Genomic DNA, 14,268 nt, shown 5'->3' with positions numbered 1-14,268 from the left:
CCCCCCCCCCCCAAAAAAAAAACATCGGTGAACGAAACTGCAGCAGCTACAACCACTGTACGACGAGTATGCGGTTATTACAGCAATGAATGATGGTGATTGTGATGAGGTATGTGCAATTCTCCACAACCTCCAGTGCCATTCCGTAAAGTCTAAGGGGTATATTCAAAATAGGTCATCGGTTATTACAGCTGACAATGATGGTGATTGTGATGAGGTATGTGCAATTCTCCACAACCTCCAGTGCCATTCCGTAAAGTCTAAGGGGTATATTCAAGGACAATAGGTCATGAAGCATGATTTTAGCACATTGAAGATGCCGAACCAAAACCAAAAGATGGCACGCCGGTAATAACTCTCCAACAAAGCGTTTGCTTCGCCTCCTTCTACAAAGATAACGCCGAGGTATCCAGTGATCAGCTACTGAAACAAGTCGACGTTGATGAGCGGAGACACTCTGCTTTCGCACGCGTAATCCTGGTAAAAAGAGAACGCTAGTCGGGCCTGCACGTTGGCGTGATCAGAGTCAATTCGCGTGTTCCAGAAGGAACGACAATCCTTAACTGAGGCTGTCCATCTGTAAATGATAGCCCCATGATCCAACAGAGTCCACGACTGTCTTGCGGTTGGTGGCCTCCAAGTAACTCTATGTGAGCGTTTGTGTTGAAAGTTTGTATTGGCCAAGAACGGACGACGATCCGCACACAACTGAATCAGTTGGCTGTTAACTTGGGCTATCACCCGCCAGGATCATCATATGCGTCCTTCTTGCCAACCAAAGCGGTCGCGACAAATCTTAAAAAAACCGTCCTTCTCAGTCTCAGAACTGCGGTCCATTGGGCGTATGCTGATACGACAAATAAACACCATTTACCGCATCGACCTGCATTGATCGTAATTGAACCAGACAACTGGGATCCGGTCCAGTAAGACGCTTTCAGCCTTCGGGCTGAGTGAAACTCCCTCAACGTAGGCACCAGGGACCACTGCGTCAGGATTACCGGATACCCAAAGAGTGAAATGTGAAACATCTGAAACCGTCCTAAGTGGCTTGAGGTGCACGGCCGAAAAGGGGGTCTCGTATGCGTGTTTCGGAGATACGACGTACATCGAGAGAGAGAGAGAAAGCAAGGTTTCAGGATGGAATGCCTTTTAGCCACAGTTGACGTAGAGGGCGAACATCAAAGTGAATAAGATCTTTGGGGGGTTATTAGATCATTTTGGTTTATTTATTTGGGCGAAAAGATTAGACACGGAATAGTGGTTAGGGAGTAGGTAGATGAGTGGTTTTCACTGCAAGGTACGAAGGGTGGGGGAACGTGGAAGAAAGTCAGTGAGCGAAGAGCTCTAAGGGCAGACGTAACTTCCCGGTTGCCCAGGCCAAATAAGAGGATTCAGTTGGAGTAACACGCCTTGAGAATTTGACCCAAGGGGAAGTGGGAGGAGATCATTTTGGTTTATTTATTTGGGCGAAAAGATTAGACACGGAATAGTGGTTAGGGAGTAGGTAGATGAGTGGTTTTCACTGCGAGGTACGAAGGGTGGGGGAACGTGGAAGAAAGTCAGTGAGCGAAGAGCTCTAAGGGCAGACGTAACATCCCGGTTGCCCAGGCCAAATAAGAGGATTCAGTTGGAGTAACACGCCTTGAGAATTTGACTCAAGGGGAAGTGGGAGGGCGTAGGTTTCTGTTCGGGGACCCTGCCCTAGCCTCTAACTAAAAAGTCTGAACCGCCAGACAGTGGTTGTTGGGGCTTTGGGGGGACACTACCCGGGGACAATGGCTGAATAGTCTGACCCACTCGGTTGTAGGTGGCCAGCCTGGTCCGGGGACGCAGGGCATAAGGCAACATTGTCTCACTCCTAATGCAGTTGCACATAGAGGATGTTTTGAACAGCTTTAATGCACCGGCTGTCACGGTCACCCGTTGGGCAATCGAAGTGTGCGGTTTTTAGGGCTGATCTTTTCCGACCCATTCTTTGTATTGGAAAGGCAGCATCTCTGCTTCCATATATATGGATATACTGTTCGTCTGGAGGAAACGTCTGGCTGGCTTCACACTGCTGTCACAGAAGAAGGCCACCTCAAGAAGGTCTCGTTTTACGATTGCTCACAGTACAGGGACTTCCTGTTCTTCGTCAGTGTTTCCCTTTGGCCTTTCATGCGTGATTGAACCTTTAGGAATTGAGTTCCAGCGGGATCGTTGCAGTACATAAGCTCGACCAGCACAACATTATGACGGCCTTAAATCAGGCCCATTTTTGTTTTCAGCGGAATCCCGCAATAGCTGGAACTGGGACCAACGCCATTTCTACTTTCCATTATTTCGAGTCGAACTTCTCAGCTGTAACACTCTTCTGGTGTCTTGCTGCCATGCCACCTGAGTGGAGCACGAGGAAGGAGAGGCTGTCAGGTTGCCCAAGCCTGGACAAGAGCATTCGAGATGCAGATGTTGAGTTCGAAACACTGACCTCTCGGTAAGCAAATTCGCGTTTCAACCACTGAGCCATATCGAGCCACGCACTTACTCCCGATTTTCTCTCTTCTATAGCGATTCCTCATTCCTCCAGAAAAGCGACCAGCCTCTTTCATAGACCTTTTTCCAACCTGGATCAGGTCAACCTTGTCCGTTCTCTCATGACTCCTCGGGGTGAAACGTGATATCAACGCACCCTGAACGACTCCTGTGGATAAATCTGTTATCCTTGAAATACCAAAAGGTTCCAGGGTGTCTCAAACACGCGCCTCGTTCACACTAGGACCCATGACCAACTTCTCACCATTTGCCACAACAACCTCCCATATCACAACCTAAACCATTTCAAAGCACGTGAACAAATCGATTAAAAATTTCCCCATATTTGTCTCGCTCTGGAGTAAACTCCTATTTGTGAACAAACCTCACTACCTTTAAGTGTGATACCGACCGCCTTCCCTCCAAACTTCAGTGAATCCTTTAGTTGGGCTTCACTACTCACCTTTCTACATTGCCTGTTTCTCCTCCATACCACTCCCACATACGAAGTGCCGGACTCACGATCAAGAATACCCCGATAATTTGTCACAATTACACCGCATTTTTCGTATGGTACCTCATCCGGGTCCCGCCTCCCAACAAGCTTGTTGGAAGGAGACCGATACTTAGGTGTTAGTCACCGCTTTCCACAGACCACCTTGGATTTTAACTGATCCCACAGGCCTAAGTACTCCTAATCCCGTTAGGGCCAATCACATGGGGTTAGACCCCGTCCCTTTCCATTCACTTTCAGACACGCGAGCCAAATGCAACCAGAAGTGATTGAATGTAGGACAGTCTGCGAGCCATTGGCTTTTTACTCGTATGCAAGCGCAGTGAATCTACCAAACCCAGTAAAAAAATCTTCGTCTCTTCACTCAGAATCGTCGAATGGGAACGGACCTAATGTTGAGACAGTAAGTTCCACGGAAGCAAAACTATCGGAAATGAGTTTCGGCACCTGAGTAGAACCTAGATCTTCAATAAGTGGATCACAATGGAAAGGGATTTTGGGATCTTAAGCTCAAGCGCACCATTATTCATGATTATACCAACAAGCACGATTAGTGGACGATCAGAGTGTGCAGATTTAGGGTCAAGTTTTTCTAACTCGTCTTTCCTCGCTGCTTCCATAAACATAGACATGTTGGTCACCTGGGGAAAACACATTATTGCCTTCATACTCCTATTGCAGAGGACAGTACGGCTTTACCTCCAGACCGCCTCGGTATACGATTGCTCGAAGGACAGGGACTCTGTGTTCTTCGTCTGGCTGCTCCCCTTTGGCGTTCCCAGCATGGTCGTGAACACCAGCCTACGGAGAATCACTGTCCCTTGGTGCTTCCATAGCGTGCACACTACACATTGCTCGCGTACTTGGATCAATGTGAACCCGTAAAATAACACCGGTCCCCTATAACATCTTTGGACAACGTCATTCCAACGAACTTTGATCACTTTCTCCAAGAATCAATAGTTAAGTGCTTCGAATCTGCGATGACCGGAACGCAGGAGAGACAGGGCATCAATAGTGTATACTTGTATGGATCAGGCGGTTGTACTGTGCACACAAAGCCTCGTTCATACGCTGATCCTCGAGCCTCTCCATAAAGTGGTGTGAAGCTCCGTAAAATGTCCGGTTCATGCTACGTCCAATCATTTGCGACAATGGTAAATCCGAAATGGTGGAATCGACTTGATTTAAAACCTCTCAATCAACAGCAACCAATTCACCGGAAGTCCATGCCATCGGCGAAGGACACCGTGTTTCTATAGTTCAATTCCAATACAACTAGCAAAGCATGGTGCCTGGAGTCGGGTCATTCGAAATGACCAAACAGCATGTCGAGCATGACAGAGCCGCAAAGCGGCAATGGGAAAAGTGTGGGTGCGCTCTGAGTGGCCAGAATATGAGCCAATCATCATTGAGACCTTTGGGCCCATTTACTCAGTGCAAAATTTTATAGCCACAAAAATAGTTCCGTAGATATATGCCGTGTCTCCAAGTGTGGGTGCGCTCTGAGTGGCCAGAATATGAGCCAATCATCATTGAGACCTTTGGGCCCATTTACTCAGTGCAAAATTTTATAGCCACAAAAATAGTTCCGTAGATATATGTCCGTGTCTCCATTACAGTTTTTATTCCATGGATTCACGTATAAATACAGAGGATAGAAACCTTCGCCGAAACTTCGCGGGTAGGGCTTGTTCGCGTCATTCAGCTGCTTCCATTAACCTGATAGGCACAGACGGAAAAAGCTGTAGAACTGCTCCTTAGGTTTTCCGCGCGGGACAGTAAGCTTTCTTGTATGGCACCTCACATAAAAGGCATCCTCAGGTGTCTTGATCCGGGTACTGGATACAGCGTGAATGATTGCATTAGATCCATATACCCGGAATGAGAAAGACTGTTGACGAAAAAAGTGAGTTCTGAGCTTGAAAATCTTCTTACTGTATAACGGTCGTGTGTTAGTTAAGTTAACGGTGAAAGACCCGCTGAAAAAGTGCTGTTCAAGCTGGGTGTGAGTATGTATCATGCCTCCCCGGAGGCGAAAATTCTCCAGGGAATATAGGTCAGGCACAGTGGAACACGTTTCATGGTCCACTGATTTAAGGCCGGTAACCGTTTTCGTGGCAGCTCGTAGGACATACTCAAAGAGTGTCACGCCTTCCTTGTGTCCTAAGTAGACAGCTTTGTTGGCATATTCAAGGGGTGACTTGAAGTAACCCGAGGAAAAACAGGCCAATCCAATCTTCACTGCAAAGATTACCTCTGATAGAAATGCATTGGTCCATCAATAACTTTCGCCTAAATTTTATAAGGCCCGAGTCTGTGGTTAGATGTAGGACCAGTGGGTAGGACTAGATGGTATTCTTTTCATAAATCGAAAAATGTGACAATTGATGAGCACTAGCATTGGTTATGAGCCCGACAGGGCCACACCATACATCATGATGCATCACAATGGACGATGATTTTTCTGATAACCAATGATGATCTGAGGTCTTCCTCTAATTTGTCTCGACTGATCACGAAAAGCGTGATCTACGGCTGATTATTATAACACCGTTTCGCTTCCTCGCTACCAGTTCCCAAGGGTTCTTGCCTTTGCTAAGGTCTTTTCACTCCCTGGTTATTCGTGTCAAACTTTTGTTGCCCGCAATTTCGTATCAACCCCACTATTTTTTTATTGTCCCTCTACTCCGACGGAAAAACGAATCGACCGTGGTTCGAACTCGGAATCCCTCGGGGGTAGAAGACCTATTCTCCACGTCTATCCGTCTTCCCTGGCAGTACTATTTATATTACCTTTATGTTGCCAGTTACATAGTAGGCTTTAGCGGTTTTTTGATTTAAACATATATATATATATATATATATATATTCAATACATTCTCTGATGAACGCTACTGCTCACTAACCCTGTTTCTGTTCAAACTGATTGTGCTATTGTTGATCGTGCAGAATCATGATTAGCCCATTTTTCAAAGAGTCGGCTATCAAAAGCTTCTTTCACAGTATCTACTGCTATCATTCATCTGCTCCTCCTGCCAATTGAATACAAAGTGGCTATAATCAGATAGCCCCAATAGTCCTGCACGATCCCGGGATGACGGGAACTTACACTGGGTCGGCAAACAATCTTTAGAGGATATCTTAGTTGCTACTCAAAATCTGATATCAGCTCAAACCCATGATGCTGCCTCAGCACCTGCCGATCCAAGCAGCTGTATGGAGACAGCAGCATAGTCAGTGAAAATAAACCAGGTTTGGGATTGTTGGATCTGTACCAATCATTTGATTAGGTGAAAATGTAGCGACCCAGTCACCCACATACTTGACTGTTCAACTCACAGTCGCTCACTGGATCGCGAGGCTTGTTTTTTTCTCATACGCACAAACACGTTGCATTAAGCTGACTCATCGGACATCGATTGTCCGCACCGCCTAGTCGGCGTAGCGACCAATCATGTGACGACGCGCCCACGTTTACGCACTGGGACCTACATAAAGAGAAACCAAACCCAGTCAAGACACAGACTCGCGCGCGCGCAGGGAGCAGGACGTCAACCTCTCCACAAAGTCCACGGACAACCATGGAGTACGTGTAGCAGTCAAACTGCGGAGAAAAACACGTTCCCGCCGTCCGGACTTCCACCAAGGGACACTCGCATCCGATAAGTTCCCTTTTTGACTTGCTCCCATTTCACATTGTATTTATTTTTATACGTGTCGCAGAAATACCAAAAGCTTTTATTAGTGCACATTCACCTTCTGATTTGTATTATGGCTATAACTACCTGTGCACTAATAGACAAATCAGCAGCAGTTGCTTGTAGCATTAGAACATATTTGGTCGGGAATGACTAAAGCTGTTACTCTTTTGACGTAAGACCCGACTATGGTTCGACTTTGCGTAGTTTTCGGCAATCCTCCTGATGCGCACATCCTGTATGGCCTCTTTTATGCTATTCGGTTTAGTACACATTTTCTCATGCATGGCGGCTTTTTCAGAGAAATTAAGATACTTTGCAACCGCACCGTTAGCAGTAACTTACTGAATTGCTATGTTGGGTTCCTAGTGCCGTGACTTAACCAATGAATCTATGAACCCCGCGTCCGTTAGTGCCAGGCACATTGTTAATTGTGGCTACTCAATCTCCTACAGATACTGCTAACGGTGTGTAGCACCGGTGGGTATTTTCTCAGCGCTGTTAATAAGCTTGCCAGCGGGAGGAATCTCATAAAAAGTGTATAATGGTGCATTCAACTGGGTGCTGGTTGTAGTCTGGACAAGTGTCGGGAGAAGGTTCTTGTGCGCTGGAACAAATCGCAATGATAAGAATGTTAGCCACGTTCCCGCCGTCTTACTTTTAGGAAATTGTGAAGCACCCGCCGGCCAAAACTTTTTCAAACGGAGCATAAGTAGGGATTAGGGCTCCTTGGAATCGGCGATATTCCAGGGGTAAGAATTTATGCTCCGCGAAACGCGTTCCACGGACCACGGCAAGCATTTTCGCAGCAGCTTGCTGGACACGCCCTGAATAGACGAATTGGTTGGTACACTCAAGAATCGGTCTGACGAAGGCCCTTTAATGCATTTTGCAGTTCGCGTAAGTAAAACAGGAGGGGTTGCGCCGAATCATCCGTAGGACGGCGAACGACCTTCGGGCAGATTTCCCACGATGCAGTATTAAGGGCGTGGACAAAAGTGATCATATCCAAATTCTTTATGGCATCCATCCTCGTGATATCTTCTGGTCCACTTGTGTTCAGGCTTCATAAGCACACCACCATGGAGCGACTGTCTGCTTTGTCGGCGTGATTTTTCCGGGGGTGTCTTCCAGATGGCCAGCCTACTCTTCCCCATGCGCCTGCCTGCTAGAGACACCGTGGCGCTCTTTATTGCCACGTCGGAGAGCTGGGCGACCATCTATGCAGCCAGCTGACCCGAGAGGGATAGTGCAGGGTGCCCATTCTTGGAAAAAGGTTCGATATCGGCCTGCGTCCAGGTGGCTACTTTCAATGTGTTTGTGTCATCTAGAAAGGAGCGCCATTTTTCTTCAAGCATCATGATTTAAGCGGAACACCGTTGCGGAATACGTTGCACATTTAAGGCAGAGCAGCTGGCGCTGACAAATGAGTTGGGAGTGTTGGCCATTTGGCTTACCTGATCGTGCCATAAACCCTTGCACTTGATGCACCACCAGTCCTTACCACGTCTTACCTTCAACGGACCCCATTTCATCCACATCACCTGTGGTCCATCGACGGCTGTAGACAGTAGTCTGTACTGATTTGGGTCTTGATTAAATCTGGGTTCACCGCAAGAACTGGGCGTAAGCTTACAAAGGTTATCACACAATGTTATGTTGGACTGAAAACAATAAAAAAATAGACATGTGCGCTCTGGAAATAGGTTAAACAGTGAACGAATTCTTCCAAAAATTTGCATGAGGGAAAAATGAAACCGATTTAAAAGGTACTGCGCCGAGCCAAGACAGGACCGTCTTTTTTCTTATATAACCTCACATTTGGAGCCTTTCAGTCACCTACCTAAATGATGGAGGCGCAATGCCCCCCACAGCGGTAGTAACAGCTGCTAGGAATATGCAGGCGGAGTAAAATCGCAACCATTACTTGTTAGTATATGTCCGCGCAGGGATTCGGAACCTGTGCAGAACCTCCCGCGCCACTGGTGTGATTTTGACCCCAGAGAAGGAGGTGCACCAAGGAGGCATCAAGGCCTCTTTACTTGTTTCTTTGTAATAAAAACTACAATACCCTGTATTTCCGAAGCCTAAATGACGTAATACGCCGACCGATTTTTTGTTTTAGCTAGATCTTGCATTGGTTCAAGCCAAGACATTTCCTTAGGTACTCCCAAAAAGTATTTCAGACGTTTGCACTTGTACTTCTTGCATTTCACTTCCTAAGAGCTAACGTTTGATTCTGATGAAGGACTACCGGGTCATTAGGGCTTATCAAAGGAAACCATATTTCCGAATCGCCTTTGATCGTTTCTGGACACTGCATTTGGTTCAGATTAGGTAACACCTCAGGAACATTAGTTGCAACTAACGGTCTCCTAAATGCACGCTAACACAGACCTTTCGCAGATTTATCAAAACAAAGTCAGACAGATTGACGTGCATCAGTATGCAATAAACATTTCAAACAAGAAACGTTTATCTGGTAAAGAGTGCGTACTGGTAGTGTGCAGCACAAACGCCATGCAAAGGCGATAGCTGCAGTTCAGCTTCCACTTTGTTTCATGGCTCTACTTCGCTGCATGCTAAAACCATCCTTTATTTCTAAATCGAAAATTGGGAAAACTTCCTAATCCGCAGGAGTATCGCGGAAAATGTAACTGTAGGATACAAGCAGTTTAGGATGGTACAGGACGATTAAAGCTACTGGACCCCAACACACAATAGGGACAAACGATGAGGGCAATAAAGATCTATTTTGCGGACCGTTTCTATGAACTAATGGGTCAATAAAAACTACAGATTAATCAAAACGTTCCGCGAATAGTAATGATAATCGATGGGAGCAGGGAAAGAACGAATCGCGTTGCAGATATTTCCAAAGGCAATAGGGTTTGTTACCAGGTAACACACAAATGTAGCAATGCGGGTAGTCAAATAGTGTAAACAGGTCACAGAGGCAGCAAACGGGTAATACAAACACGGGGCGGGGACACAGTAAGAAAATTTTCAAGCTCAGAGCGCACATTTACTAGGTAAAATTTTTTGCCATTTCGGGTAGTAGCTGCGTGGAATGACCTCTCACCGACGGTTGTCCACATTCCTTCTAGAACCAAAAAATTCGAAGCACTATTAGACACTTACCTATGTGCTGGCAAGCACACTGCCCTGCGCTGATGACTTAAAGAGTAGTGCTACAGCCCTTTAACCTGTGCCTTTCCGGTGGATGAGAGTCGCTGAACGACGGGAGAACAACCGACCCGGAAAACGTGGGCAAAAGCCCCGATCATGTATATCAATCCTTGAATCCGTCAATCATGATTGGTTCACATTCTGGCCACTCAGAGCGCACCCACACTTTTCCCATTGCTGCTTTGCGGCTCTGTCATGCTCGACATGCTGTTTGGTCATTTCGAATGACCCGACTCCAGGCACCATGCTTTGCTAGTTGTATTGGAATTGAACTATAGAAACACGGTGTCCTTCGCCGATGGCATGGACTTCCGGTGAATTGGTTGCTGTTGATTGAGAGGTTTTAAATCAAGTCGATTCCACCATTTCGGATTTACCATTGTCGCAAATGATTGGACGTAGCATGAACCGGACATTTTACGGAGCTTCACACCACTTTATGGAGAGGCTCGAGGATCAGCGTATGAACGAGGCTTTGTGTGCACAGTACAACCGCCTGATCCATACAAGTATACACTATTGATGCCCTGTCTCTCCTGCGTTCCGGTCATCGCAGATTCGAAGCACTTAACTATTGATTCTTGGAGAAAGTGATCAAAGTTCGTTGGAATGACGTTGTCCAAAGATGTTATAGGGGACCGGTGTTATTTTACGGGTTCACATTGATCCAAGTACGCGAGCAATGTGTAGTGTGCACGCTATGGAAGCACCAAGGGACAGTGATTCTCCGTAGGCTGGTGTTCACGACCATGCTGGGAACGCCAAAGGGGAGCAGCCAGACGAAGAACACAGAGTCCCTGTCCTTCGAGCAATCGTATACCGAGGCGGTCTGGAGGTAAAGCCGTACTGTCCTCTGCAATAGGAGTATGAAGGCAATAATGTGTTTTCCCCAGGTGACCAACATGTCTATGTTTATGGAAGCAGCGAGGAAAGACGAGTTAGAAAAACTTGACCCTAAATCTGCACACTCTGATCGTCCACTAATCGTGCTTGTTGGTATAATCATGAATAATGGTGCGCTTGAGCTTAAGATCCCAAAATCCCTTTCCATTGTGATCCACTTATTGAAGATCTAGGTTCTACTCAGGTGCCGAAACTCATTTCCGATAGTTTTGCTTCCGTGGAACTTACTGTCTCAACATTAGGTCCGTTCCCATTCGACGATTCTGAGTGAAGAGACGAAGATTTTTTTACTGGGTTTGGTAGATTCACTGCGCTTGCATACGAGTAAAAAGCCAATGGCTCGCAGACTGTCCTACATTCAATCACTTCTGGTTGCATTTGGCTCGCGTGTCTGAAAGTGAATGGAAAGGGACGGGGTCTAACCCCATGTGATTGGCCCTAACGGGATTAGGAGTACTTAGGCCTGTGGGATCAGTTAAAATCCAAGGTGGTCTGTGGAAAGCGGTGACTAACACCTAAGTATCGGTCTCCTTCCAACAAGCTTGTTGGGAGGCGGGACCCGGATGAGGTACCATACGAAAAATGCGGTGTAATTGTGACAAATTATCGGGGTATTCTTGATCGTGAGTCCGGCACTTCGTATGTGGGAGTGGTATGGAGGAGAAACAGGCAATGTAGAAAGGTGAGTAGTGAAGCCCAACTAAAGGATTCACTGAAGTTTGGAGGGAAGGCGGTCGGTATCACACTTAAAGGTAGTGAGGTTTGTTCACAAATAGGAGTTTACTCCAGAGCGAGACAAATATGGGGAAATTTTTAATCGATTTGTTCACGTGCTTTGAAATGGTTTAGGTTGTGATATGGGAGGTTGTTGTGGCAAATGGTGAGAAGTTGGTCATGGGTCCTAGTGTGAACGAGGCGCGTGTTTGAGACACCCTGGAACCTTTTGGTATTTCAAGGATAACAGATTTATCCACAGGAGTCGTTCAGGGTGCGTTGATATCACGTTTCACCCCGAGGAGTCATGAGAGAACGGACAAGGTTGACCTGATCCAGGTTGGAAAAAGGTCTATGAAAGAGGCTGGTCGCTTTTCTGGAGGAATGAGGAATCGCTATAGAAGAGAGAAAATCGGGAGTAAGTGCGTGGCTCGATATGGCTCAGTGGTTGAAACGCGAATTTGCTTACCGAGAGGTCAGTGTTTCGAACTCAACATCTGCATCTCGAATGCTCTTGTCCAGGCTTGGGCAACCTGACAGCCTCTCCTTCCTCGTGCTCCACTCAGGTGGCATGGCAGCAAGACACCAGAAGAGTGTTACAGCTGAGAAGTTCGACTCGAAATAATGGAAAGTAGAAATGGCGTTGGTCCCAGTTCCAGCTATTGCGGGATTCCGCTGAAAACAAAAATGGGCCTGATTTAAGGCCGTCATAATGTTGTGCTGGTCGAGCTTATGTACTGCAACGATCCCGCTGGAACTCAATTCCTAAAGGTTCAATCACGCATGAAAGGCCAAAGGGAAACACTGACGAAGAACAGGAAGTCCCTGTACTGTGAGCAATCGTAAAACGAGACCTTCTTGAGGTGGCCTTCTTCTGTGACAGCAGTGTGAAGCCAGCCAGACGTTTCCTCCAGACGAACAGTATATCCATATATATGGAAGCAGAGATGCTGCCTTTCCAATACAAAGAATGGGTCGGAAAAGATCAGCCCTAAAAACCGCACACTTCGATTGCCCAACGGGTGACCGTGACAGCCGGTGCATTAAAGCTGTTCAAAACATCCTCTATGTGCAACTGCATTAGGAGCGAGACGCTCAGTCTTTTGGATGACGAATATTGCTTGGAAGTTGAGTGGAAACAGGCCTATCTGCTATGTACTAACATCCTCTATGTGCAACTGCATTAGGAGCGAGACGCTCAGTCTTTTGGATGACGAATATTGCTTGGAAGTTGAGTGGAAACAGGCCTATCTAGCTATGTACTTTGAAAATCACCTGGCTCTAGTTGCGGATGGTCATTACTTTGCGCTTTTCGGAGTAGGTGGAGCGGTCCTGGTTAACATTCTGATGTCTATACCGCGGATGATTTGGAACGAAAACAGAATACCTATCGAATTGATCCCCTCGACTGACATCCCAAGAACGTCATGCGAAAACCACCATGGCATCATCCTGGTGTCTGTTGCATCTAAGTTGCTCTCTGGCATTATTTTACGTATGTTGATCGTCATCGGGGAAACAGGTTCGCGAAAATCATGCGTGGTTTCGTCCTGCTCGAGAATGGATCGGCCACATCCATACCTTGAGACCAATTCCTGGACAGCCTTACTTCGTGAAGCGACCCACGTTGGTCGATCCTCTTGATCTGAAAGCTGCTTTTGAATCCGTCGATCTTCAGGATTTTTGGCGATCAGAGATGTCATTTCCTAATTTAGGTCCTTGATGTGGGGTTGTATCCGAACTGTATGCATACTAGTATATGGCAAACGTTCGCCCAATTTCACCACATCCATTGGTGTAAGACAAGACCATCCTCTCTCACCTTTCCTTTCCAACTTTGTTATTATTCAGCTGTAGCACCCTTTCGGCGCCTAACTGCCATGCCACCAGAAGCGTGCACGGGGGCTGGTGTACTGCCAGGTTGCCCAAGGCTAGACAGGGTAAGTCGAGAGGCAGAGGCCGAGCTCGAACCACTGACCCTTCGGTCAGTAAATTCGCGCAATGAGCCATCTCGCCCAACTTTGTTGTTGGTATGCTGTTTGAAACTTCCTTACCTGTCTCCGAACTTTAGGAGTCGAAATGCTTCCTTGATGTTCCCTCCGTCACGAAGTGACTGGACCTTACCGTGGTCTGGCGGTTTGTGTACCTCGGCGACTTATTGAGCTATACTGGAGATTGTCCACACGATGCTCACAGAGTCTCTCATACCAGGTTGGTCCATGGGTAGAGGTCCGACGANGAGGCTATGGTGGCTCTCACACAGCGTCAGCGTACCATTTTCGAAGACAGGAAAAATTGTCAACGTGTCTCATTCAGCAGGCACTTTCTCCTCGCTTCATGTCGCACCAATAAATTTTGTCAGATGGTTAACGAGGAACCCTCTGCGTTCTTTGAAATGGTTGGATACAGACTGTCCGGCCAGGCTGTGTTCTCACGTCTCAGTAGGGGTATTTTATTCCTCCTGACGGGCGATTAAGATTGAATTTTTCATTCATCCATATACATCGTCTCTATGGGCTGTGTTAAACGAGGCCAGGCAAACTGCTCTTCATAGTGTTGGCCTCCCTTCTTACACTTTCACGTTTTCCGTCTTCCACCCTCCCCCACCCCCCCCCCAATTTGAATACTTTCTCCGCAGGTCCCAGTTCTAGGACTGACCGTTTTGCTCGCCCTGCATCACACAGCTGCAGCTCCTGCATGTCCAAGTTTAGTTACAACCCTAAACACTTCAAA

General features: G+C 46.8%; 1 protein-coding gene across 1 annotated transcript in view; it reads left to right on the top strand.

The window, feature by feature from the left end:
• T265_06155 (hypothetical protein) overlaps positions 1 to 14,268 on the top strand; it is a gene marked incomplete at both ends in the record, with an annotated part of 36,455 nt that overhangs the window by 15,473 nt on the left and 6,714 nt on the right. Inside the window, 2 exons of the mRNA XM_009171348.1 lie at positions 2,271 to 2,476; positions 3,269 to 3,431. Of these exons, the coding sequence (XP_009169612.1) occupies positions 2,271 to 2,476; positions 3,269 to 3,431 (369 nt within the window). The remainder of the gene's footprint in view (positions 1 to 2,270; positions 2,477 to 3,268; positions 3,432 to 14,268) is intronic.

This window comes from Opisthorchis viverrini (assembly GCF_000715545.1).
Source record: "Opisthorchis viverrini unplaced genomic scaffold opera_v5_122, whole genome shotgun sequence".
Taxonomy (NCBI): domain Eukaryota; kingdom Metazoa; phylum Platyhelminthes; class Trematoda; order Opisthorchiida; family Opisthorchiidae; genus Opisthorchis; species Opisthorchis viverrini.
This window is presented reverse-complemented; position numbering and strand designations above follow the sequence as displayed.